General features: G+C 46.4%; 1 protein-coding gene across 1 annotated transcript in view; it reads left to right on the top strand.

Annotated features, from left to right (window-relative positions):
- Nucleotides 1-26,899, top strand: part of LOC124605730 — a 553,029-nt gene that overhangs the window by 164,746 nt on the left and 361,384 nt on the right. Inside the window, exon 2 of the mRNA XM_047137609.1 lies at nucleotides 24,591-24,759. Coding sequence (XP_046993565.1) covers nucleotides 24,591-24,759 — 169 coding nt within the window. The remainder of the gene's footprint in view (nucleotides 1-24,590; nucleotides 24,760-26,899) is intronic.

The following is a 26,899-nucleotide window of genomic DNA, read 5'->3' as shown; positions in this document are numbered from 1 at the left end:
ACCTGTTTACTTAACCTTTAAATCTAAAGGGGATGGGAGGGCTGACCCAATAAAGTGAACATTTCAATTCCAGTGGGTTTATTAGCAACCAAAACAATCTCTCAGAATTTGACAGGCGCCACTCGGGTAAGATTATTTAAGAGACTTACATTACATAAAATCATAAGCACGTTAATAAATCATCTCGCATCAAAATTGACAGAACCCACTAAGGCTGAGTTGGATTGGGTTGTTTGGGGAAGGAGACCAGACAGCGAGGTCATCGGTCTCATCGGATTAGGGAAGGAAGGGGAAGGAAGTCGGCCGTGCCCTTTCAGAGGAACCATCCTTTTGCCTGGAGTGATTTAGAGAAATCACGGAAAACTTAAATCAGGATGGCCGGACGAGGGGTTGAACCATCGTCCTCCCAAATGCGAGTCCACTAAGGCTGAATTTAATCATAACTTTAACAAACAACTCTAGTTAAGACACATTGAAGACCCTTTCAATTTCAGCTTTAACATTACGTGTAAAATAACAGTGGACACGCAGTCTCAGCTTTAACACGAATACTGAAAACATAGTTATTAAACGTAAGCTGGGCAATCTTGCAGGGCGAACCTGAAATTATTCAAGTGCCCATTGACTTGTAAGATGGACGTTCACGGCATAGAAAGTTACAACTTTGTACAATGATAAATGTGTAACAACAGAAGCAAGGTCCAAGCTTGTAAGCCGACGTTTAACCACGAACGGTGGAGCCGACTGAGAGAAATAATACTTGACTTCGAACCAAAATGTGAGCCAAGCAAACGCTACCAAACAGGAATACACGAGCTCATGCGAAGTCCACCAACCGTAATCCAAACTTGTAATCTAAAGGGAAGCCCAGTGCTTCGGTTGCCCACTGTCTCAGCTCACTGAAGCACAGACCGCCCGACAACAGGAGACAGAAAAACTTGCCTTAACTTTTATATTTCCGCATAACATTGATGTGTTTGCATGTGTGTCATTAAGTTCTAGTGAGTGTGTGTTCTCGGGAGCCAGTTCATTTTCCACTCTTAGTGTTTCGTTATCAAGTGCAGTTTTACTTAAAAGAAGCACTTGGGTGTGAAATTAGTAGTTGTTTAGCCTTTATTTTAGAGAGTTAATTTACTGGTATACTACAATAAAATTCTGCCGCCCTGTGGAAATTAAGTAGGGCTAAAATAATCAAACACAAAGTATCCTCTTAACAACAGAACATGGACAAATAAAGAAAAAGGTCATTCTGGCCCTGCAACAGGCAACCAAGAAAAAACATTCTAGGTATTTGAGAAAAGGAATGATAGTGACAACACTGCGAGCGATCCGGCAACGCTGTGTTGTTCTACTTGTGCAGACGGCTGTGTTCATCCCTTCCACGTGCTCAGTCCGTGTTTGTGCTCCATACATCCCCCCCCCCCCCCCCCCCACGTGTTTTTTTTTTTAGATCGCCATCAGTGAAGTCGTGTTTTTGTTGCAAATTACGACAATTGAACAGTGGAATTTAGAGCAACACTATGCTATCTAGTTTCGTGTAAAACTTAGGGAATCTACGTATGTGACCTTCGAAAAGTTGAAACAGGCCTGCGGGGAACATTCCTTATCTAGAGCATATGTTTTTGCTGGCACAAATCACTTCTGGAAGGCCGAGAACACATTGAAGATGAACTTCGCTCAGGTAGACCTTTAACTTCAAAAATCTAAGAGAACGTCGAACTTGGGCGCGCTTTTAAGCGATTGTTCCTCCGGGACAAACTGTCACAGAAGTTGATTCGCGACTCCATAAAGTGCTGTGTGCACAACGACCATCTACGTGAAATTAGAAGGAAGGTCAGCGTTGGCCGTAGTTTGGGTACTTTCTTGACAGCAAAACCGTTTCTCGATCACATAATGATCATCTTCAGTGCTTTAGCGTACAAATTAAAGCTGGTAGTCACTGGTGTCAAGTTATTATCAGTAACCAAAGCTATGAAACGATCACAGTAATATTGCAGACAAGTGGATACTGCATGAGGACAACGCACCATGTCACACGGCCACTTCCTTCACGGAATTTTTGACCTCAAAAGGCAATCTTATTGTTCCACAGACCTCCTAATCTCCTGGTCTGAGTCCTTGTGACTTCTTTCCCGGAAATTGAAAAAATCTTCAAAGGGCGTCACACTGGGACTTAGGAGAACAGTCAAAAGAATGACATCGACACGTTAAAGGCCCTGCCAGCTGAAGCCATTCAGCACTGCCACCAATACTTGGAACGACACCATCACCAGCGTGTAGCAGTCTAAGGTATTTTCTTTAAAGGGGACAGTATTCTTGTTTGATAAGAGTAAAAACTTTGGTATGTAAAAAGTCATTGGTTAAATTTCTAACGCACCTCGTAACAATGTAAAATTTCTGGCATTCTGACATCATCAGACATAACACGGGAAAAACATGAAATGCCAAAAAAATATTAAAACTTTATCAGTAATGAAACCTCTAACTATAGACTATGAACTGCTTGTAGTGGCAACCTCTGCCACCGAATGTAACAGCAACACCAAATGTAGCGGGAAGAAGTAGAAGGCACCATATTAAGACTCATCTGAGCTTTCCAAGTGATTTATTGTTTCCACCTACAGTGCCCCCATTCCTCTCGATCTGTCTAACTGGATCCCGCAATGCTGAGGACACTAATTTGCTGCCTGCGAAACGGTTTGGAGCGGAATGGCTGCCTCAGCGACCAGTGCACACCCTAATGTGAGTCGGCCTTGTATGGCAGCGGAATTGCGGCATCATCAGGATGCCGGCAGTTGACTCGCGGTCTCCGACTCAGCGCCACTCGGTGTGAGCCTTAGATGGCAGCTGCGTGCTTCTCGCTAGCATGGCTAAGATCGGGGTGACTACAAGCGCCCGCGATCCAGTGTGTTAATCTGCGGCCCTCGCATCGGGATGCCTCCGGCGTGTGTTCAAAGCCAGGACGACTGCCCGTGGTAGCGAGCCATGGAGTGGCCTGCCGCTGGCTGGTTACGGACTCCACTTCGGTCCCAGAGGGTCGAACCAGATTCCCGCCGTGGACAAGAATGCTGGCGCCCCATCTGCTACTGCGTTCAGCAGTAGTGCGATACACTCTGTCATCCAGGAGAGCTGCCACACTTGAATGAATCTCGTTAGAAACCCGCACCTGGCTGTAACTTGTGCTCGGAATATTGCACAAACCTAACTTTCCCTATCATAAACGGCGGTGCCGCTACATGCTGTTACCACCGACACACGACAACTAAGACAGCAGCTACTAACAATACTACCAAGCTACCCATGCTTATGTCACAATAGTCACACAATTACTCTGAGACAAGAAATAGGCGCCGGCCGCGGTAGCCGAGCGGTTCTAGGCGCTCCTGTCCGGAACCACGCTGCTGCTAAGGTCGCAGGTTCGAATCCTGCCTCGGGCATGGGTGTGTGTGTGTTGTCCTTAGGTTTAAGTAGCCCTAAGTTAGGGGACTGATGACCTCAGATGTTAAGTCCCATAGTGCTCAGAGCCATTTGATCCAAGAAATATGCGCACCACGAAGGAACAACTACCCCAACTGGACGAAAATCGGTAGGTACAATGTACATGTAACGTACACAGACAATCAAATGGAAAAAAATGGATGATTTAAGAGCTTCAGAACTTCAGCATGTCAATAACACGTTGATCCACGTCTGGTCCGTTTGCAAGCAGTTATTTGGCTTGACACTGACTGATTTATTGAGTTATTGGATGTCCTCCTGCGGGATATAGTGCCAAATTCTGTTAAATTGCCACGTTATGCCGTGAAAATTCCTACATGGTGGGAGAACACCGCCCATAATGCTTCAAACTTTCTAAATTGCGGAGAGGTCTAGCAACTTTTCTGGTCAAGGCAGGGTTAGACAAGCAGTAGGAAACTCTCGCTGTGTGCAGATGAACATTATCTTCCTGAAACGTAAGCTAAGGAGGCCTTGTCACGAAAGGCAAAAAAATAGGGCGTAGTTCGTCGTCTATGTACCGCTGTTTCGTCAGGGTGTCGCTGATGACAACCTAAAAGGTCCTACTATGGAAAAGACCATCACTACTAGCATACGGGCCCTGTGGCAGGGGACAGTCAGTTTGGTATTCCACCGCTGTCCGGGGTGTCTCCAGGCACGTCTTCGCTGATCATCAGGGCGCTGTGTTCGATCCGGGAGTCATCACTGTAGACACTTACAATGCAGTCAGTAAGATGCCTGCCCACACACGACTGGAGTCTCAACTGCTTGTCTTAATGCTTGCTAAACTCTATCTTGACCAGCAAAGTCGCCGGATATCTGCCCAATTAAGACCGTTCGGAGCAATATGGGCAGTTTCCTTCAACCTGTTCGGGGTTTTGACGAGCTATCACCCCATTTGGACGGAATTTAGCACGATGTCCCTCAGCCGGACATCCAACAACTCTATCAGTTAATGCCAAGCCGAATAACTCCTCACATAAGGGCCAGAGGTTGACCAATGCGTTATTGACCTACTCGTTTACTGAAGCGCTCTCTCTCTCTCTCTCTCTCTCTCTCTCTCTCTCTCTCTCTCTCTCTCTCTCTCTCTCTATTGAAGAACACAATTTTTCTCAAATTGTTATCATTTGTTTGTCTGTAATGTACTCCACATCTTTAGATTTCCGTCTCATTCGGATTGTTCCTTCGTGGTGCATCTTTCTTTTCTGCAGTAATTCAGTATATAATCAATTCATAAAAACCACTGAACAAACACGTGTCCACACTTCTAGTGAAAGACTAACAACTTCCGATTATGAAACTTCCTGGCAGATTAAAACTGCGTGCCGGACCGAGACTCGAACTCGGGACCTTTGCCTTTCGCGGGCAAGTGCTCTACCATCTGAGCTACCCAAGCACGACTCACGCCCCGTCCTCACAGCTTCCCTTCTGCCAGTACCTCGTCTCCTACCTTCCAAACTTTACAGAAGCTCCTCTGCGAACCATGCAGAACTATCACTCCTGAAAGAAATGATAGCTTCTGTAAAGTTTGGAAGGTAGGAGACGAGTTACTGGCAGAAGTGAAGCTGTGAGGACGAGGCGTGAGTCGTGCTTGGGTAGCTCAGATGGTAAAGCACTTGCCCGCGAAAGGCAAAGGTCCCGAGTTCGAGTCTCGGTCCGGCACACAGTTTTAATCCGCCAGGAAGTTTCATATCAGCGCACTCCGCTGCAGAGTGAAAATCTCATTCCGAACTTTCGATTAATTTATTTAATGACGTCCACTGCGTGTATTGACAAATTTATGCCTGGTTTGTGTCACAATACACAATTAGCATGTTTCGTGTGCAGTACCTGCAAACAAGTGGTTACACAACACTGAGACTTCAGTTCAGGAAGGCTTTTAGAAACGCCTACACTAAATGCACATTCGCACATAACACGATGTACGCCGAAGCCGTTCCTTCGTCTCCACTGCAACGATTTGCGTCCGACCTAAGGCACCCCCCTGCGGGTCTGGGGTAAGAATAGGCCCGAGGTATTCCTGCCTGTCGTAAGAGGCGACTAAAAGGAGTTTCAACCGTTTCGGCCTTCCATGTGATGGTCCCCCTTGGGGTTTAACCTCCATTTTTCAAAATTCTACAGAAGTATGAGCCTTTTGGGGAAGGACGCCTTACGTCGTGTACCACTGGTCCTCAGTGCACTAAGACCTTGGCACTCAGCATTGTACCGGCGTTGTAACCCTACCCACTATTCCTCAAATTGGGCCTAAACGCCTGATGGGTTGTACAAGTTACGCCCATAGTGCGTCCCCATCTGCACCTACGATCATGATGGACTTTCCACGGCACCAGAAATCCAGCACGGTAGCCAGCCCGCTGTGGTGGGGTCGTCATGTACCCTCTAGGTTGTAGCCCCCTGAAAACACAGGGATCGTACTGCCGATACCTGAGCTGCACCCTCCTCACGTCGGCCAAGGAGTAGATGCCCGTCTCCTTGGGGCATCAGGACTCCCGGCAATGGTCATCCTGCCAGGTGGCCCTTGCTGAGGCTGGGTGGCGCCCGTGGGGAGAGCCCCTGGTCGGAGTGGATGGTATTGGGGCGGAAGTTTCGCAGATGAAACGTCAACACGTATCAGGTCGCTCTGCGGCCGAGTCTTTCAAACGGAAAGGTATTTTCTCTGTCTCTGCTTCTGGTTCTCCTGCCCTTTAACCCTTGGCCACTCCCTGGGAGGAGGGACAGGCCCGCCGGCTTGGGGCGAAGTACTTCCCCCGCTATTTGGTCTGTTCTCGAACCGATGGGACGTTCGCCACCTCCAAGCCCATGTTCTTTGTTCAGCACATTGAGGACATCTTCGGGGAAATCTAGGCTCTCAGTAAGATGCGTTCGGGGTCCGTTCTTATAAAGACCACCTCTGCCACACGGCGGCGCTCCAGGCGTGCGACCGCCTAGGGGACATCCCAGTGTCCATTGTCCCGCATCTGGCACTAAATAGGATGCAGGGGGTTATTTTTCATCGGGACCTCCTGCTGCAATCTGATGAGGAGCTCAGGGCCAACCTGGAGCGCCGAGGCATGCATTTCGTCCGGCGAGTCCAGCGCGGCCCCAAAGACCATCGCATCGACACGGGCCTTTATCCTCACCTTCAAGGGGGACGTTCTCCCAGAGAAGGTAAAGGTGATGTGCTACCGGTGCAATGTGCGTCCTTACGTCCTGCCTCCTATGCGCTGTTTTCGGTGTTTGCGCTTTGGGCACATGTCGTCACGGTGTGAGGCTGAACCCCTTTGTGGCGATTGTGGACGTCCTCTTCGTGAGGAACATTCCTGCACCCCACCACCTCGGTGCGTTAATTGTCCTGGCATCCACTTGCCTAGATCCTCAGACTGCCCCGCATATCAGAAGGAGAAGAAGATACAAGAACTCAAGGCTTAGGATCGTCTGTCTTATTCTGAGGCCAGGAAGAAGTATGACTGCCTCCATCCCGTGCCGTTGACCACTTCGTTTGCCTCAGTTGTGTCCACTCCTTCCGCGGTATCCTCACCCATATCCTGTCCCCCCCTCCGCCTCCTCCCCCCACCCGGGGTCTCTGCCTCCGCCTCCCAAATCCCTCCCTTCCAAATCCTCCTCCCCCGTGGCCCCCACCCCCTCTGCCCCAGGGGCCATCCTTCCTTCTCCTCCTCCCCCCACGCCACCTGATAAGCGATCCTCTTCTCAGGCGTCCATCGGGTAAACGTTCTGGACCCCAGCTTCCGAGGTCCGGCGTTCCAAAACGGACCCCGCGCGTGAGGACCTCCTTTGGGTCCAGCCCACCATCCCTGTGCCTCCTCGGACTTCCAAGAAGGCCTCCAAGAAGAAGTCTCTATCCCCCTCTCCACCCCGGCGCGTTTCGTCTGACACTCCATCCGTGAGTCACTGCTCCCGGCCGTCCTCAGTTTTGCCGGGACGCTCTGCTGGCCTCTCGTCGGCAAATGATGCTGCCCCTCCTACACAACCAGGGACAGCGGCTGCAGCTGGCGACGACTCGATGGAACAGGATCCGCCTCCCGCCGGTTGTAGCGTTGTTCCCTTGAAACCTGGCCTTCTGCGGCCGTCGAGGTGACCAGCTCTTCCCCCGTCTCGTTCCCCCTCTTTTTTGACTAGCGATGGCCTTGTTACATTGGAACATAAGAGGTATTTGATCTAATCAGGAGGAATTACAACTGCTCCTCCGCCTGCACTGTCCGCTCGTCCTTTGTCTCCAGGAAACCAAGTTGCGCCGGACTGCCGTATTGCCCTTACCCACTATACCTCGGAGCAGTATGACCTCACCCCTGTGGACGGTATCCCAGCTCATGGTGGGGTCATGTTGCTCGTTCGAGACGATGTCTATTACCATCCCATCCCATTGACCACCCCACTCCAAGCAAAAACTGTCCGTATTACCCTTTCTGCTTTTACTTTTTCAGTTGGTACCATCTACACTCCATCGTCATCCGCTGTTAGTCGGGCTGACATGATGCACCTGATTGTTCAGCTTCCCCCGCCGTTTTTATTGTTTGGCGACTTCAATGCCCATCATCCCCTTTGGGGCTCTCCTGCATCCTGTCAAAGAGGCTCACTCTTGGCGGATGTCTTCAACCATCTCAATCTTGTCTGCCTCAATACTGGCGCCCCGACTTTCCTCTCAGACTCCACTCATACCTACTCCCACTTGGACCTCTCGATCTGTTCTACCACTCTTACCCGTCGGTTCGAGTGGTATGTCCTTTCTGACACCTATTCGAGCGACCACTTCCCCTGTGTCGTTCGTCTCCTGCACCACACCCCATCCCCACGTCTTTCGAGCTGGAACATACCGAAAGCTGACTGGGGACTTCACTCCTCCCTGGCGACCTTTCCGGACCACGATTTTCTCAATTGTGACAGTCAGGTCGAATACCTCACGGCTGTTATCAATGCTGCCGAATGTTCCATTCCTCGTACTACCTCGCCTTCAGGTCGCGTTTCCGTCCCCTGGTGGAACGAGGCTTGTAGAGATGCTATCCGTGCTCGACGACGTGCTTTACGCACCTCTCGCCGCCATCCTACGCTGGCGAATTGTATTGGATACAAACGACTCCGAGCGCAATGCCGTAGAGTCATCAAAGACAGCAAAAAAGCTTGTTGGGCCTCTTTCACCAGCTCCTTCAACAGTTTTACTCCCTCTTCTGTCGTATGGGGTGGCCTGCGCCGGCTGTCGGGCATTAAGGCCCACTCCTTGGTACCTGGCCTGACCTCAGGTAATGAGGTCCTCGTTGATCCTGTGGCTGTCTCCAACGCCTTCGGCCGGTTTTTCGCGGAGGTTTCAAGCTCCGCCCATTACCACCCTGCCTTCCTTCCCAGGAAAGAGGCAGAAGAGGCTCGGCGACCTTCCTTCCACTCGCTGAATCTGGAAACTTATAATGCCCCCTTTACTATGCAGGAACTCGAACGTGCACTTGCACTGTCCCGGTCCTCTGCTCCGGGGCCAGATGCCATTCACGTTCAGATGCTGGCACACCTTTCTCCGGCGGGCAAAAGCTTCCTTCTTCGTACCTACAATTGCGTCTGGACCGAAGGTCAGGTCCCCATGCGTTGGCGTGACGCCGTTGTTGTTCCTATACCCAAACCCGGGAAGGATAGACACCTTCCTTCTAGTTATCGCCCCATTTCTCTTACAAGCTGTGTCTGCAAGGTGATGGAGCGCATGGTTCATGCTCGGTTAGTTTGGATTCTTGAATCTCGATGGCTACTTACCAATGTCCAATGCGGCTTTCGTCGCCGCCGCTCCGCTGTTGACCACCTTGTGACCTTGTCGACATTCATCATGAACAACTTTTTGCGAAGGCGCCAAACGGTAGCCATGTTCTTCGATTTGGAGAAGGCTTATGATACCTGTTGGAGAGGAGGTATCCTCCGCACTATGCACAAGTGGGGCCTACGCGGTCGTCTGCCCCTTTTTATTGATTCCTTTCTAACGGATCGAAAGTTTAGGGTATGTGTGGGTTCCGTATTGTCCAACATCTTCCTCCAGGAGAACGGAGCGCCTCAGGGCTCCGTCTTGAGCGTAGCCCTTTTTGCCATCGCGATCAATCCAATTTTGGATTGCATTCCACCTAATGTCTCAGGCTCTCTCTTTGTCGATGACTTCGCGATCTACTGCAGTGCCCAGAGAACATGCCTCCTGGAGCGCTGCCTTCAGCGTTGTCTAGACAGCCTATACTCATGGAGCGTGGCAAGTGGCTTCCGGTTCTCTGAAGAGAAGACTGTTTGTATCAACTTTTGGCGATATAAAGCGTTCCTTCCGCCATCCTTACATCTCGGTCCCGCTGTTCTCCCATTCGTGGAAACAACTAAGTTTCTAGGGCTCATGTTGGACAGGAAACTGTGTTGGTCTCCGCATGTCTCTTATTTGGCGGCCCGTTGTACACGTTCCCTTAATGTCCTCAGAGTTCTTAGTGGTTCATCTTGGGGAGCGGATCGCACTGTCCTGCTTCGCTTGTATCGGTCCATAGTACGATCGAAGCTGGATTATGGGAGCTTCGTCTACTCGTCTACTCGGCCATCCCTCTTACGCCGTCTCAACTCCATCCACCATCGGGGTTACGTCGTGCAATCGGAGCCATCTACACTAGTCCCGTCGAAAGTCTTTATGCTGAAGCTGCCGAATTACCATTGACCTACTGGCGCGACATACTGCTGCGTCGGTATGCCTGCCGGCTGTTGTCTATGCCCGACCACCCCTCTTACCAGTCCTCCTTCGCAGATTCTCTCGACCATCAGTACGGGTTGTATGTGTCTGCCCTGCTGCCCCCCGGAGTCCGCTTCCGTCGCCTGCTTCGACAATTGGATTTTGCCCTCCCTACCACCTTCAGAGAGGGTGAGAGCCCGACACCACCTTGGCTCCAGGCTCCGGTTCATATTTATCTCGACCTCAGCTCACTCCCGAAGGAGGGTACTCTGGCTGCAGTGTATTGCTCACGGTTTGTCGAACTTCTTGCTCGACTTGCCGGTCACACCTTTATTTACACCGATGGCTCCAAAACTGACGATGGTGTCGGCTGTGCCTTCGTCGTTGGGGCCACCACCTTTAAATACCGGCTCCTCGACCAATGTTCGAGCTTTACGGCCGAGCTTTTTGCTCTCCATGAGGCCGTTCAGTATGTCCGCCGCCACCGCCATTCATCGTATGTACTCTGCTCTGACTCACTCAGTGCCCTTCAGAGCCTTGGAGCTCCCTATCCGGTCCATCCCTTGGTTCAACGGATACAGCAGTCTCTCCATTCTTTCGCTGATAATGGTTCTCCTGTCACCTTTTTGTGGGTTCCCGGACATGTAGGAGTGCCTGGGAATAAGGCTGCGGATGCTGCAGCCAAGGCTGCAGTCCTCCTGCCTCGGCCAGCCTCCCATTGTGTCCCGTCATCTGACGTTAGTGGGGATGTTTGTAAGAGGCTTGTGTCGTTGTGGTGGGATGCTTGGTCATCCCTCCAAGGAAACAAGCTCCGGGCAGTAAAACCGCTCCCAACTGCTTGGACAACCTCCTCCCGACCATCTCGGCGAGAGGAGGTCCTTCTGACCAGGTTGCGGATTGGGCATTGCCGGTTTAGCCACCGCTAGCTGCTCTCCGGTGACCCAGCCCCGCAGTGACCTTGTGGTCAGGCATTAACAGTGCGCCATGTTTTATTGTCGTGTCCCCGCTTTAGTCAATCTCGTGTTGTCCTGTCCCTGCCATCTACTTTACCGGATATTTTAGCTGATGACGCTCGAGCAGCTGCTCGTGTTCTGCGTTTTATAACTTTGACTAGCTTGTCCGAAGACATCTAACTTTTTTACTTATTGTATCTGCATCTTTATTAAGCCTTTCTGGTGTCCTCCCGTCCCCTTGAGCTTTACTAGATTCCATGTGCTCTAATAACTGTGACTGGGCGCTAATGACCTCAGTAGTTGAGCGCCCTTAAACCCCACCAAAAAAAAAAAAGACCTAAGGCAACAGAATTCTGTAAGTAGGCTAATGCGAACAGCGGACAGTTTTTAAGGTGCCCCCACTGTGGTGATAAGCTCACTCGCCTTTGCTTATAACACATCGTCATTTGAGTCATGTGACAACGTATGTCTCATTTCAGTATGTAACTACCAGACAGCATTTTAATTAATTGCAAAAAATAACCACCAAGCAATTTACTACAAGAAATTTGCAATAAATGTCTGTTCAAAACTAACTGCACCGTATTACGTTGGCCCGAGAGCGTATTGTAACATTTCGTTGTTTAGTCCTCCAAATTATTGAAGTGGAAAGATTTTTCCAGTATTTGATACATTACCTTCCTACCGTTTCGTGTCACCTGCAGTATGAAGGTGAATCCTGATACCATCGCCAAAGCCTGAGCTATTTAACAACACTGCGTAGTGAAATGTTTTGAGCCTTATGTTCACCAGTAGCCTAATGTCAAAAATAGCAGCTACTGTTAAAGAAAAAAAACAAGAAAGATAAAACTTGTTGAAAATACGCTATGACTGAAAGTCCCTAATATGAAACATCTTACACATATCCACGTAACTGTGAAAGGTAATATTGGTTCTATACCCGAAATTATTCGTGTAGCTAAACGCTGCACATCTTACCATTTTCCTTTACGTACCCTACTTAAATGTACAGACAGTAGAGTTACGACTAACGAGTACTGCTCGCATGCACAGATAACACATTTAATTTACGATCTGTGTCCTTACAAGCGACAACACACTTGTGTTTACCAGAGGCTTATCACCACAACGGTGTCCAGCCGAAGGTTCAGAGTATCCCGCGTCTTCAACGCCTTCTGGGACTCAAGTTAACGGCCCTACACAACCCACCGATAAATTGAACGCGTGTAGGCATTGGGGCCAACCACCACTCCACCCAGCAGCGTGTGCCATGATGTAGCACTGTTGTACCAACTTTCCGACTGATGTTAGTCCAACGAGTTCAGATTTCAGAGAGTGGCCGTGCCTGAAACAACCGCAGAGGATTAGCCGAGCGTTCTCAGGCGCTTCAGTCATGGGCTGTGCGGCTGGTCCCGGCGGAGGTTCGAGTCCTCCCTCCGGCATGGGTTTGTGTGTTAGTCCTTAGGATAATTTAGGTTAAGTAGTGTGTAAGCTTAGGGACTGATGACCTTAGCTGTTAAGTCCCATGCGATTTCACACACATTTGAACATTCTCGTACTTCAAACAAACTGTCCGCCATTTTATCTGTAGTATAGGGCGACGTCTGCTTTCTCTCCACCGTCCACCCACGATAACTTCTTGTTGTATTGTATTGTATTGTATGTTAACCGGGGACCTAGAAACGACGGAGAGGCTCCGTCCCCGCCGCAGTGGTCTGTTGTTAAAATATGAACGTTGAAACGTTACCTTCCAAAATAATATATTGGAGAAATCTCAATCAAAGATTACAGATCAACTACTCGTAGCTGGAGTTCCTTGTCACGTTAAATTTGGTAAATGACATCATGGTTGCCTTTTGACTGTACAATTGTTTATTTGTAAAAAAACTAATATGTCAGTTTCGGCCACGTGGCCGTTATCAAGTGGAAATAATTGTGCTTTACCAATGTCAAAACGTTAAAATTACCTGACCAGAAACAGAAGGTGGTTTCATTGAACTATGTTCAAGATTACGACCTTATTATCAATACGTTACTCGTATCGTTCTTAATTTTTGCTCGCATTCGTAATATTGACTGGGATTAATGATTTCATATTGGTTTTGTTTCATATGAAACCGGTTTTAAAAAAATGTACAAATGTGTGTGAAATCTTATGGGACTTAACTGCTAAGGTCATCAGTCCCTAAACTTACACACTACTTAGTCCATGACTGCAGCGCCCAAGACCGCTCGGCTAATACCGCGCGGCAAACTGGTTTCGTTGCACAATATTTTGTAGACTCATGTCTGTTTGTTACTGTTTATGAATCTGAGTGTGGACTACTCGATTTAAATGCACTTTAAGTTCATTGTTTGTACTGTACATTATTTTTGTTTGCAACTCTTTTTCGTACTTCCGCACATTTAATGGAAATTGGAGACAATGCTGCTAGTACATTGGTTTCCGCTAAAATGTATTGTTCGTAGTAGACCTACCTGTTAATGTTGTGTGAACACACTTACATACCTACTGTTGCATTTTTACCATTTACAAGGCGAAATGCTCGGCACTAAGACTACAAAGCATACTCACCAACGTGTGTGTATGTGGCCGAAAGAACAAACACCATTTTTTATTCTGCAGCCATATATATTATCATCCAAAGGAAATAGACACATCAGCAGCTACTGGCATTGAAATACATAAGTGGAGAAAGTTGAATATTTGTGCCTGACGGGACTCGAACCCCGATTTTTCTGTTTCTCGCAAACGTTCACTATGACGGCGCAAATTTTAAACTTCGTCCATTGCTGTATTGCAGTGCCGAATAGCAGCTAATATCTTTATTTGCTGTGGGTCATAAATAATCGTAAATTTACAGAAAATGAAGTGACGAAGCCAGCTTCAGTTTCATATAAAACAGAAAGAAATATACGAGGGCGTGCTGAAAAGTGATGCCTCAGCATTTTTTATGTAAAAGCTCATAAAGCTTGTTCAATAAAACCAGCGTTGTATTGTATTCTATTGAACAGGGGACCTAGAAACGTCAGAGGCTTCGTCCGCGCCGTAGCCCTCAGTGGTTCACAACCCCACAACAGGCTACAGCAAGGTTCGGCCCCCAGTGGACATTCCTCCTCCCCCCCCCCCCCCCACCACGATCCCGGGAACAAACTATAACTCTGAAATAAATATGTGCTGAAAATGACAGAAACATCATTTCTTGTGAGTAAGTTACTAAACGATTTTGAGTTGGATTCTGAATTCTATTTCCTTTGGTACTGCAAAAAGAGTTAATACATGTTAACTTCAATCAGCGTTACCAATCCAATGAAGGGGAAGTAACGTCGGTATCGAGGAGATAAACATCCATACCTTGCGAATTACATTTTCACTAAAAATTAGAAAAAATTGCATGAATCCTCACAGTGATAAGGTATCGCAAGAGCAAGGTACATAACGCAGTGCAACATATATTGCCGAGGGGCTGTTCAACCTAGCTTACCTTTCGCGTATTGTTGGTGTTTACAGCGATAAATGTAACAGAATGTCTCACAACGAGCTCGTAATATTTTCCCGAATTACGCGAAAAAACTGACTACCTGTTGGTTATTTAACTTAATTTGTACTAAACAAGAAAAGGGCAGAAATTTCAATGGCATTAAACAAGTTTCTTTAGATATTTTAAAGGTGTAGATACAGTATACAAATCCTTAGGTAAATTCTTTTACAAAGTTACAGAAATATTAGAACAAAACTTGATCATACAGGGTGGTCAGAAACAATCTGAAAAGGTTCTAAGCGTGTTGCGAGGTAGGTTCTGCTGAAAAATAAGTCTCAAGAAAAAAAATCAATACGTTGCGCTATTTCCGAGTTAATTAGCATTGAAGTCAACCAGTCCGGCCGTTACTCGCGCAAATTCAACCAGTCCTGAGATGATGTCGCCAGACGTGTACTTCATTATCGTTTTCAAAAAATTGGAAAGGACATCGATAAAAAAAAATTGTGGGATGTTAGTAGGGATCGAACCCGAGCCAAGAGCTGAATAGTCTCGTGGCTAACTTCACCGCTGATTACCTCGGAAACGGCACAACGTAACGAATTTTGTGTTCTTAACGATTATTTCTCAGAAAAGCCTGCCCTAAGCACCCTTACAAGCTTTTCAGACTGTATGTGACTGCCCTGTAAACGACATTCCTTGTTTCCCCAACTAATGCAGATATTAATAAATACGTCGAATGAATCAACTCTTGAACAAGCGACATAAAGTTGCCCGGGGGAAACATGTCATTCTCATTGTCGCTCAACAACATGTAATAAACGGCCCCTGCCATGTACTAATTGGGATCGAGAACACTAATCACACTGGAAGTTCGCTTCTATAAGCGTACTTGGCCTGTCTCAGTCCATTATAATTGTTTTCCATATAGGTAGTCACATATGTATCAAGTTTCGTCGAAATTCGCTCCACACACGCACGCACACGCTTCTGGCCTTTTCAGTCTGCGAATTTTCACGTACCTCTTGTATGTCCAACACTCAAATGCCTTATGGGCATGTTGCGTCGTATTCGTATCTGCACCGTACCTCCTACTGGTGTAAGAAATTGAATTAAAAAAAAAAAATGTTCAAATGTGTGTGAAATCTTATGGGACTTACCTGCTAAGGTCATCAGTCCCTAAACTTACACACTACTTAACTTAAATTATCCTAAGGGCACATACACCTATGCCCAAATTCAATAAAAGATTATGATTTCTTATAGCGGAGCTGCGTTCTGGAGCATCACTAAAAGCGCTATCCGTCGACAGTGGCTAACTAGCGATCTTCGCTTTTGCGGTGTGGGTAGGGAAGCGTTACGACAAAAGAACGTCTCCGTATCAAAAACATCAGGAGGAAAAGGAAAACGTAGCTACGTCTACCACAGGGAATTGCCTTTTTGTGCGCTGGGAATGTGCGGTCGGTATCTATAGGGACATTTTTTAGGCTGTCAGATTCCGGGACCCGGGGAGAAGTCCAATAACAGCCCGTCCTGAATCCCGAGTCGAGATGAATTTACGACTCGGTTCGCAGCGCCGCGCGTGCACACACGTGTGTGTGTGTGTGTGTGTGTGTGTGTGTGTGTGTGTGTGTCATGTGCAGAACCAGTGCTCTGAGTGGACGCGTTTTTATAACGCCGTCAATGCGCTTCCCAATAAACGAAAAGAGCTTTCTCGATGAATGTGCCAGTTTCTCCCTGACGCGTCTCTCTGGCAGCGGAAATAGCTCTCATTTATTACAAACTTTGTTCTGTCACACACGGTACTTTTTCTTCTCAGAATGTACGCTCTGCAGATTATTTATTTACTTTTTCATTCTTTAGGTATTGACGGTGTAGAAGAGGGAGCAACTATTCCGTCGCAGCGCGCAAAACATGTGTCCAGAGCGTTGGTCACTGGAAGTGCATACCGCAGATGCGCCTACTTCCACTGTACGAAGGTGTTTATAAATTGTCACACAAGCCTTCTTGCTCTCTCCTTGCGAGTCTGAAGACTGATTGCGTTCACTATATGGGAGTTTTTTTTTCTGAGAGGTTAATAACAATTCTTTCCAACGGGTGAAACAAAAGTAATTCTACGAAATGTTTCGAATTAGTCCCAAAGTCAAGTTATTAACTAGTAGCACGTCCTTGAAAACTAAAAAACGTAACACTTCAGAAAGTAGTCACGTTTGGAGGAAGAGTCCAGAATGGACAATGTAGGACAACCTGCAGAACAGTGCAGGAATATTTATACTCTTACCATAATAGCACAGAATGGATTGCCCGATGCAGTCCCGTGATATGTTTTGGAGGCATTCCTGGATTGCAAACCCCAATTTTATCACGCAGTATTTCCGAGAAACTCGCAAATACTCCCTAATAGTCTCGTGTCCTACCATACACGTATTTTCTTCCAAACTGTTAGTGGGGTTACGTTCTGAATACAAATTTGTTAGTGGCAGATAATTCTAATTTACTTTGTCATCCGTTTTCTGTGGCAGGAAATATCATTTATTTTTATTAGTTGGCTCTAACACACCGAGATGTAAAGCAAAAGATAATTAACTAACGTTTTCAGAAGACTCTGGTAGTTAGACGAGAAACATTTAGCATATGGCTCGACTACTGTTTAGATATTAGGATGACGTCTGTATCCTGCAGTGGTATCAGAGCTGTAACTATTTCGACGAAGCAATACGGTTTCCCATTCATACTTGTTCATTCAGAATGAGCTGCTTGAATGACTGACAAGAACGCAGTGATTGTTTTTCAAAGGGATTGTGGGAAATGGATGTCTGCAACCATACAGTTATTTCGTCAAGTGAAGATACTTCCAAAAGCTTGATGTGGAAAGCTTACGTGCGTTTTCCATACGGGCAGATCACTAAAAGTCCTTCAGACGTTCTCTTTAATTCTAGTTAATATAAGGGGTACCATACTTCTGCCAGTCTTTCTTCATTTCTCTCTGGATAACGATAACACCCTCTCCACATGCGAGTGCTGTACTTATCTTATTACAGCTCTTAGCTCGTTAAAGTAGCTGTGATGGTCGACGGCTTAGATTGTCTTCCTTGTGTTCTCGTAAGTCAGGTGCTTAACATGTCTGTAATCATGTAATACTTACACCGATGTACCGCAGGTTATAAGAAGACTGCGCAACTTACCAGCGAATATCATCTCGTTTGCTAATCCTAGATTCATAATTTGGAGGTGGACCATTTCCTCGCCTTGCCTAACCTTAAATCGTGCTTGATTAATTGTGGTTATAGTATGTACACCGGTCAGCCAGAACATTATGACCACCGACCTGCTATCGATAAAACCTGTCCAGGCGACAGCAGCGTCATCTGGCGAGGAATGACTAGTAGTCACACATCGACGGTGCATGTATCAGTGAGCGTGCTGTCCATGTGTAGAACGGGGAAGGCGCGCGATCGAACAAAGTTTGACCGAGAGCAGATCGTGATAGCCCGGAGACTCACCTCGAGCATTTCAGAAACTGCACGACATGTCGGGCGTTCGAGGAATTCCGTTGCGAAACCAAGGTGAAACCATGTCGAGACTTCGTGAGGTCGTGTGGCCACGCCTGATTACAGATGTCGGACGTCGTAGGTTGGGCAGACTGGCAAAACAGGACAGGAGGAGAAATGTGAAGGAACTAACATAGGACTTTAATATTGGGCAGAATACAAGTGTATCTGAACACACAGTGATCCGAACACTACTAACGATGGGCCTTCGCAGCCGGCGACCAATGCATGTGCCTATGTTGACACCACGGCATCGGTATCTACGACTGAAATAGGCACGTGACCTCCGGCAGTGGACGTCGGCGCAGTGGGAGAGCGTTGCATGAATCCCGATATATCCTCCATCATGCCGATGGGAGGTAACATTTCCTTGACTCCTGTAGTACGGGACGGAGACAAGCTGGCGGCGGTTCCATTACGCTGTGGGGAATATTCATTTGCTAATCCATGGGTCCAGGGAAGCTCGTGCAAGGCACCATGACGGCCATGGAGTATTGTACACTGGTTGCAGACCACGTATAGCCCTTCATAACGATCATGTTTCCTGATGAGAGTGGTATTAATAATACGGCGTATTGCAAGACCAGGAGTGTAATGGAGTGGCTCTAGGAACACAGTGTAAAGTTGCAGTTGATGTGCTGGCCCCCATCTCACCAGATCTGAACCCGATCTAACACGTCTGGGATGTGATTGAACATAGCGTCAGAGCTCATCTGAATCCTCCACGGAATTTACGGGAATTAGGTGATTAGTGTGTGCAGATTTGGTGCCAGCTTATTACAGGGACCTACCAAAGCCTCATTGCTTCCATACCATGACCCATCGCTGCTGTTATCGGTACCAGCGGTCTACATACCGGCTGCTAGGTAGGTGGCGCGTAATATCGGTAAGTGCCACCATGACAGGTCTGTTGACATTCTCCCTTCACTGATGGTGTAGGTAGCAAGGCGCCAAAGCAAACGAGTTAGTGGCCAACGACACCGAACAAACGTGTGAGGTGAGTCGGTCGAGACAGCAACATTATCAGTAGATTACTATGCAGAAAGCGGCTCGAATGGTGTCAGATCCTAGAGGTATCATAAGAGGGATCATACTATCGTCTTAGCGCGTGGCGCTCGCAGTGGATCGGTTGATAACTGTGCCATTAATGAGCCGAGCGCGGCGGTCTGACAGTCACTGTCGAGCAATGTACGAAGCTGTACGTCACACGCCACTCAGTCTTGGATCCAGCTCGGCTTCGTCTCAATGTCTTGCTTTTGACTTGGTCTTAGTATATACTGCGTTAGGTTAACGACATCGTGAGCTTTGTACTTGTTCCAGACATGCGTTTTACTGCCTATCGCGAAACATATCGTCGTCGTAACCGCCTGGGCCGGTCGCTGGCTCGCTGGTATTTGCGCAGCTGTGAAATACACTGTTTACGATCCCACTGCTGCCTCCAGCAGGCGGTCTGCTTGCAGGCACGCAGCAGCCGTTTCTAAACAACTTCCGCGGAATGCCACATAATATTTATTTCAGATTACTAGGTCATTTCACTGACGGAAGTGGTTGTTAAAATTCGTCTAAGTTTCAAACTTAGTTGTCAAATTTACAATTGGTACAGCACCACCTACACATCTCTTCGTCATTGAAATACAATAGATGAAATTCATCTACCACCAGAGCGTTTTAAACGACAATCTCTGACGAGCGTCACCACACAAGCCTGCGTTAGTGACCTCCGCTACAGAGGTTATTATCGTTGTTGTGTACATCAGTGTTCGTTGTGTGACCTTAACCTATCCCGGGGATCGTCTGTTTGCGTTGCTGTCGGTTGTCCTGCAGTCATCTTCAAGCGATTGCTGTAGAATGAGCGTTTTGCTACATCGCATCTCCTTCATACTGCCTTCGCACCCCACGCCTTTCACTCACCATCAGGCAGCACGCCTTGACGTTTAGAGTGATGGGAGAAGCGATCGTTGACTGCTGGACCAGAAGTTCTCGCTCTCAGTGTATCTGCCGCTCAGGTTGGGAGCGGAACTCTTTCGGCGAACGTTGTGACTTCAATTGACAGAGCGTTGTCTCTATTGGTCAGACCGTCTAACACATGTATTTCAACAGCCTTCTTTAGCCCATTAACTGCCGAATTATTTTTTTTTCAATCTACTTTTATCACTGGGTTGCCTGATTTACACACAGAATGGGGCAAAGAATGTAAAGTAAAAAACAGGAAATAACCTTGACATAAACATTGTACTTTAACCGATCCCCAAATGGGGATCACGGCGCATGGCACACCTTGTACATTTTTTCTATTTTTTTTTTTTTTTTTACCAAACAAAGAATTTCATATGGAGTCCCATATTGCACAAAGAGCAGTAGTCCCTTGGATTTCTCTTGAAAGTTAAACATTTTCTTTGTTTCACAAACGTCTTGGACTCAATCACGTGCGCAGTTCCAGAAGTTCTTAGTTCAACTGCTACACGTGAAATGGATGCTTTCAGCTATCATGGATGTCTTCCCCTTTTTTGCGTCAGAAACAGCGAATGACTAAGCAAGATATGCCCTTGGCACCATCGTTTTGAATTGGAGCAGTGGAATATTTTCATTCGCGTGGCAGTAGATATGGGAACAGCTAATTGTCCACTGTTTGAATTCGAATCTCACTGGTTTCCTGTACAGGAGTAGCTTCAGATAATGATATCCCTAATACTGAACTATTCGCTCATCAATGATCAGGCTATCAGAAATACCTGAAGCATCATAAAATTCTTGTTCAGCATGTCGATCATGGGATGCATTTTGAAAACTTTATCCCTTTCGTCAGCTGGCTTTCTATTCAGATGTGAAGTGAAGGTGGAACTTCATTTCCACATAACTTCCGCAGCTCATACAGTGTCCTACGCACCTTATATCAGTGTCCTCATCTTCATTCTAATACAACTGTTCGTTTGGGAGAGAAAGGTACCGATATATTGCTTTCCACTGGATACCAAAGGACCTACTTAGGGGTTCGTTGGATAACTCAGTCACGATTATTCTTCTGTGTAGAATATCGGGGGCTTACATTGGCAGTAAAGTTCAGTACTTATTCATCAAAAAATTCTTCCAAGCAATGAATTCTGGACTTAGGTTTTAGTGGTGCTACCAAATTGCAGTTGATCCGTACATTTTCTGCTACATCGCGGTAGATTTTACTGAAAGTTGTATCTTTTATTTTCCAGTTAGATTTGATATTAAATTTTATTTTCTTATTGTGATTGCATTTTCCTCGTCGTCCCTGAACTTCCATGTTACCTAAAACATCATCTGGAAGAGTATTTTTCAACAAACTTTTTGTCGATACCATCACAGTCAAACATCTCACCTGCGCCACCTGGAGGGAGCTCGCCAGTATCAGTGGTCTCATTCACTTCACCCTCACAATCGGAAGAAAGCATGAAATTAGGGTCATTTATAATGTCTTACATTCCCCTTACAGAAAGTGCTTTCAGCGACACACTGTGCCTGCGGCGAAAAGAAAAACAAAATGTTTTAAGCAGACCTGCCATGAGTCCCAAATGGGGATCGAAATAAAGAGAGCCCTTTCGACAAAATAAGATAAGTCTTGGACGTAAATAACCGATGAACATCTTTTAAAGCAATTAGACAACATATCAGTACACAGGTCCTGGAAGATATTTGTGTAATAGAATAACTTACGCTATTTTGAAAATGGTCAACTCTTGCAGCTCTGAAAAACGCTTCTTCTTCCCACAGAGAATCCTGCAGAGTTCACGCGTTTAACAACAGCTGACTAGCAATCAAAGTTCAAGCCTGACAAAGATCTAGACGACTATGCGAAATAGTAAAAATTGCTGCCAACATAATTACAAATACTAAATTCCGGTTAGAAAGACCTACCAAAAGGGCTTAGAAAGCTGTAAAATAGCGGGTTTAATGCTGTCACAGAGTAAGTATGCATGCGCCAAAGATGAGCTACAAACAGCTGTGAAGCGTGAAGCCTTCTCAGTCGAATGCAGCATCTTTGGTGTGTGTAGACAAATCTTGTGTAAAAGCTGTTATTTTGTTTCCCTGGAAAGATAAGTGTAATAATAGAGCACCGAATTGTCGTGAAGTTTCGCATGAAACTTGGAAAAACTGCTGCTGAACCTATCTTTTACTAAAAGAAGCGCGTGGCGCAGACTGTTTATCATGTACGCGAATTTTTGAGTGGTGCAAGCCTTTCCAAGATGGCTGAGAAGACTTTGAACGTGATAGATGCCCAGGACGTCCTTAAACTTCAAAACCGGATGAAAATATGGGAAAAGTACGTAATCTCTTTCCATCTGACGATCGGTTACAGAAATGGTAGGAATTAACAAAGTATGCGTAAGGCAAATACTGAACATTTCCACGATCGCACAAAAATAACCTCTTGAAAAAGTTTGTAATGACACTTTAGATAACATTGAAAATGACCATAATTTCTTGGAAAGAGTGATAACACGTGGCGAATCTTGGGTTTTTTTTTTTTTTTTTTTTTTTTTTTTTTTTTTTTTTTTTTTTTCTTATGATCCAACAACTAATTGACACTCGATGCATTGGAGGGTCTGAACTTCACAGACTGAGCTAATAAAGATTCAAAGCGATGATGATTGATTTTTTTTTTTCAATATTCATGGTATTGTGTGTCTTGTCTGGGTTCCTGAACGTTGAGCTATTAATCAACATAACTTCCTTGAGGTTCTTGCTTAGCTCCGTGACGAAATAAGAATAACCGACCCGAATTATGGAAGAACAAGCCATGGATTCCTCGTCAAGACAAGGCACCAGTCCATCCCACATTGTCTGTTAAGAGGTTTCTGGCGAAGTACAGCATCCCATTGTTAAACCACGCACTTTATTCGCCTGGCCTAGCACCATGTGACTTTTATCTATACATAAGATCAAATCTGCATTAAAAGTAAATAGATCTCAGTCCGTTGAAGCACAGAGAGAAAAAGCGGCGTGCATCATAAAGAAAAGGAACTCGTAGAAGAAAACTACCAACACTGTTTCTATCAATGGAAAATTCACATGGAGCGTAGTAGGGATTGAGGAGGGGAGTGTATTAAGAGTGACTATAACTAAATAAGTATGGTTTGAAATAAAATGTTTCACAGCAAGGATCCCATTATTGGCAAATAAGTGACCACATTCGGATAAAATTCCAATTCAGTTTTACAAAGAGTACTCTACAGCATTGGCCCCTTACCCAGTTTACATTTATCGCGAATCTCACAACCAGCGCAGAATCCCAAGCGACTTGGAAAAAAGCGCAGGTGATTCCTGTGTATAAGAAGGGCGAAAAAACGGACTCGCAGAATTGCAGTTCGAATATAGCAAAATTTTAAGGCTGGGGAGGTTACGCCCACGAATCAGCGTGGTTTTAGAAAGTATCGCTCGTGCGAAACTGAGCTTGCCCTTCTCTCACATGATATACTGGTAACTATGGATGAAAGGTAACAAGCAGATAGTTTATTTCTAGATTTCCAGAAAAGCATTTGATACGGTGCGCCACTGTAGTTCGTTGACGAAGGTACGAGCATATGAAATAGGTTCACATGTGTGTGAGTGGCTAGAAGACTTCTTAAGCTATAGAACCCAATGTGTTGTCCTGAACGGCGAGTGTTCGTGAGAGACAACGGTATCGTCTGTGTCCCAGGGAAAAGTGATAGGACTGCTGTTGTTCTCTGCATACTAAAATGAGTTGGTGGACAGAATGGGCAGCAATCTGCGGTTGTTGCCGTCGAACATGTGGTGTACGAGAAGGTGTCGAAGTTGATTGACTGTAGGAGGATACATTGTGACTTAGACGAAATTTCTATTGGTGTGGTAAATGGCAGCTACCTCTACATGTAGAGAAATGTGAGTTAATGCGGATGAGAAGGAAAAAGAAACCCGTAATATTCGGATACAGCGCTAGTAGTGTCGCGCTTGACACTGTAACGTGGTTTAAACATCTGGGATTAACGTTGAAAAGCGATATATGATATGAAATGGAATGAGCATATGAGTATTGCAGTAGTGAAGGCGAATCGTCGACCTCGGTTTATTGGGACAATTTTGGGAAGGGTGGTTCATCTGTGAAGCGGACCACATATAGGACGCTAATGCGACCAATTCTGGGATCTGTACCATCGACATTTTAGACAATTTACAGGCAGTTTCTAAATTTGTTGCTGCTAGGTTCGAACAACATGCAGTTACTACGGAGATGCTTCGGTAATCCCTGGAGGGAAGGCGACGCTCTTCTCGAGGAACACCACTGAAAAATTTTAGAGAACAGGTATTTGAAGTTAACTGCTGAACGATTCTACTGTCGCAAACACGCACTGCGCGCAATATGTAGAAGTAGATGTAGATTTTACAGCCACATCTCTGACACCGTGAAGCTAGAACCCGCTTGAGCTGGCTGACCTGCATCGTGTCGTTTATGTGGTTGCAGATGGGACACGGAGAGGGCGCGCGCCCGCTGTGGCTGTTGCTGGTGTGGCCGCTGCTGCTGGCCGCCCCGGCGCTCTGCTGGAGGGACTGGCGCGACAGCGACAGCGACAATGACGTCATGCCGGCCACGGGCGAGCCCGACGACTACAACGTCTCCACAGCGTCCGCTGGTGAGTCTTCACGCAGCGTCTGCGACTGTTACTGTGTTAGCGCAAAATAACGTGGCTCCGGCGTAGAAACGCTTTACTGCTGGACGAGTCCACGCTGTTGTTCAAAAGGGGCGGTCGCCGCAATTGATTGTCGTCTGCCGACGTCTGCTCTTGCTGCATTCCCGTAGGTATCTCATCACTAGAAAGTATGACACCGCAGCCTCAGTGCACCACAGGTGTAAGGAAAATTCTTCATAATCAGACACATGTAATTGCAGGACCTTTAAATTTGGTGGAGGAGACAGGTGAAGAAGCAAAAATCCTATTAGAAAGCGTGCCTGAGAGGGTGGCAGGAACCGCTATCTGTTCCAGTAGCACAATAAAAAGGGAAGGACAAGAAGCCAAACGAACTTAATGTTACCGTCCATAGATAGAAATTTGGCTCGTAAATTTTACAGGAGGACCAGGAATTTAAAGGACTATTTAATGGTTTGGATCCAATGAGATTGCAATCAATGACAACGTATGTAGGGAAGCGCTTATTATTGACGAATAAACCACACAAATAAAAGATACATATTTGTCCTTTAGCATACGAGACGCATGGACACTGAGCTAAGACAGCCGCCCAAACGAACGGTCTTTTACAACTGGTCTCCCCCTCGCCATGGCGATTGTCTTGTTAGTCGTCCTTGGAGGGTTGGTCCTGGCCATTGCCGCTAAGGTACAAATAACTCGAGAGAGGGCAGCACACTCCAGCGACTGGGTCGAGTGTAGCATACACATATACTAACACTTACCAAAGCTTCATTGCTTCAGCAAATATGTGGAAGTAAGAGAAAATAACTGTATTTACTTAATATCTAAGAGCAGTTTGACAGGGTACTGACATAATTTCCACATTCTTTGTTTCACATTGGCCGGCCGCTGTGGCCGAACGGTTCTACGTGCTTCAGTCCGGAATCGCGTTGCTGCTACGGTCGCAGGTTAGAATCCTGCCTCGGGCATGGATGTCCGTGATGTCCTTAGGTTAGTTAGGTTTAAGTAGTTCTAAGTCTAGGGGACTGATGACCTCAGATGTTTAAGTCCCATAGCGCTGAGAGCCATTTGAACAAATTGGTTTTACAGTGTCAGTTCCACAGAAAGGGACATTGTCCGTCAAGCTACATTTTTTACTCCTTCTTTTTATGAGAATTCTTTCTGGTAGCACATCGTCCAATTAGTTTAGCTTTGGTTGATCCATTGTTTATGCGACTATTTCTATTTCGGTACTGCAGTGACAAACTATAATTCAGCGGCCTTGACGCATTAGTAACACCGGTTCCCGTCAGAATACCGAAGTTAAGCGCTGTCGGGCTGGGCTAGCATTTGGATGGGTGACCATACGGTCTGCCGAACGCTGTTTGAAAGCGGGGTACACTCATCCCTTGTGAGGCAAACTGAAGAGCTACTTGATTGAAAAGTAGCGGCTCCGGTCTCGGAAACGCGTGAGGCCGGGAGAGCGGTGTACTGACCACATGCCCCTCCATATCCGCATCCAGTGACGCTTATGGGCTGAGGATGACACGGCGGCCGGTCAGTACCGTTGGGCCTTTATGGGCTGTTCGGGAGGAGTTTAGTTTAGTTTTTAGTGAGACATTTGTCTGATTCTTTCACTGACTGATATCACCTGTTCAATACGATCGATTGATCGCAAAATAAATCTTTTTAAAAAAAGCTGATAAAAATTATTTTGACACCGTCCTGAGACAGTCTGCCCTCCTTCCAATCTGACTATGTAAGCGCACACCAGATGCGGACCGAATCCAAAAAAAAAAAGGTATAGACGGCAATTGAGAGACGTAATATACCAAATGAATTAATAAGAGACGGTACTCAAACACCCCATTGTGCACAAAACACGTAGGAACACTGTTCCAGAACCAAGGAAAAAAGCATTCCAAATTCAAGAGAACACAACATTTCAAAGATTGACGATGTTTCAGTGGAGCTTCAACCTTACCGGTAAGTCCAATGCGAGATGATTTTAATAGTTTTCACAACGAAACACTCTGGAAATACGGCAGGAAAGTCCACCAGAGGTAAGACCGAATCGAAACCGTTATTGCGTGATAGCAATAGTAACGTTGCTGAGCACATGACACTTAAGTGGGGTTACTAA

The sequence above is a fragment of the Schistocerca americana genome, chromosome 3, assembly GCF_021461395.2.
Source record: "Schistocerca americana isolate TAMUIC-IGC-003095 chromosome 3, iqSchAmer2.1, whole genome shotgun sequence".
In the NCBI taxonomy this organism is placed as follows: Eukaryota; Metazoa; Arthropoda; class Insecta; order Orthoptera; family Acrididae; genus Schistocerca; species Schistocerca americana.
The sequence above is the reverse complement of the archived record's forward strand: the minus strand, read 5'-3'. Positions and strand labels throughout refer to the sequence as shown.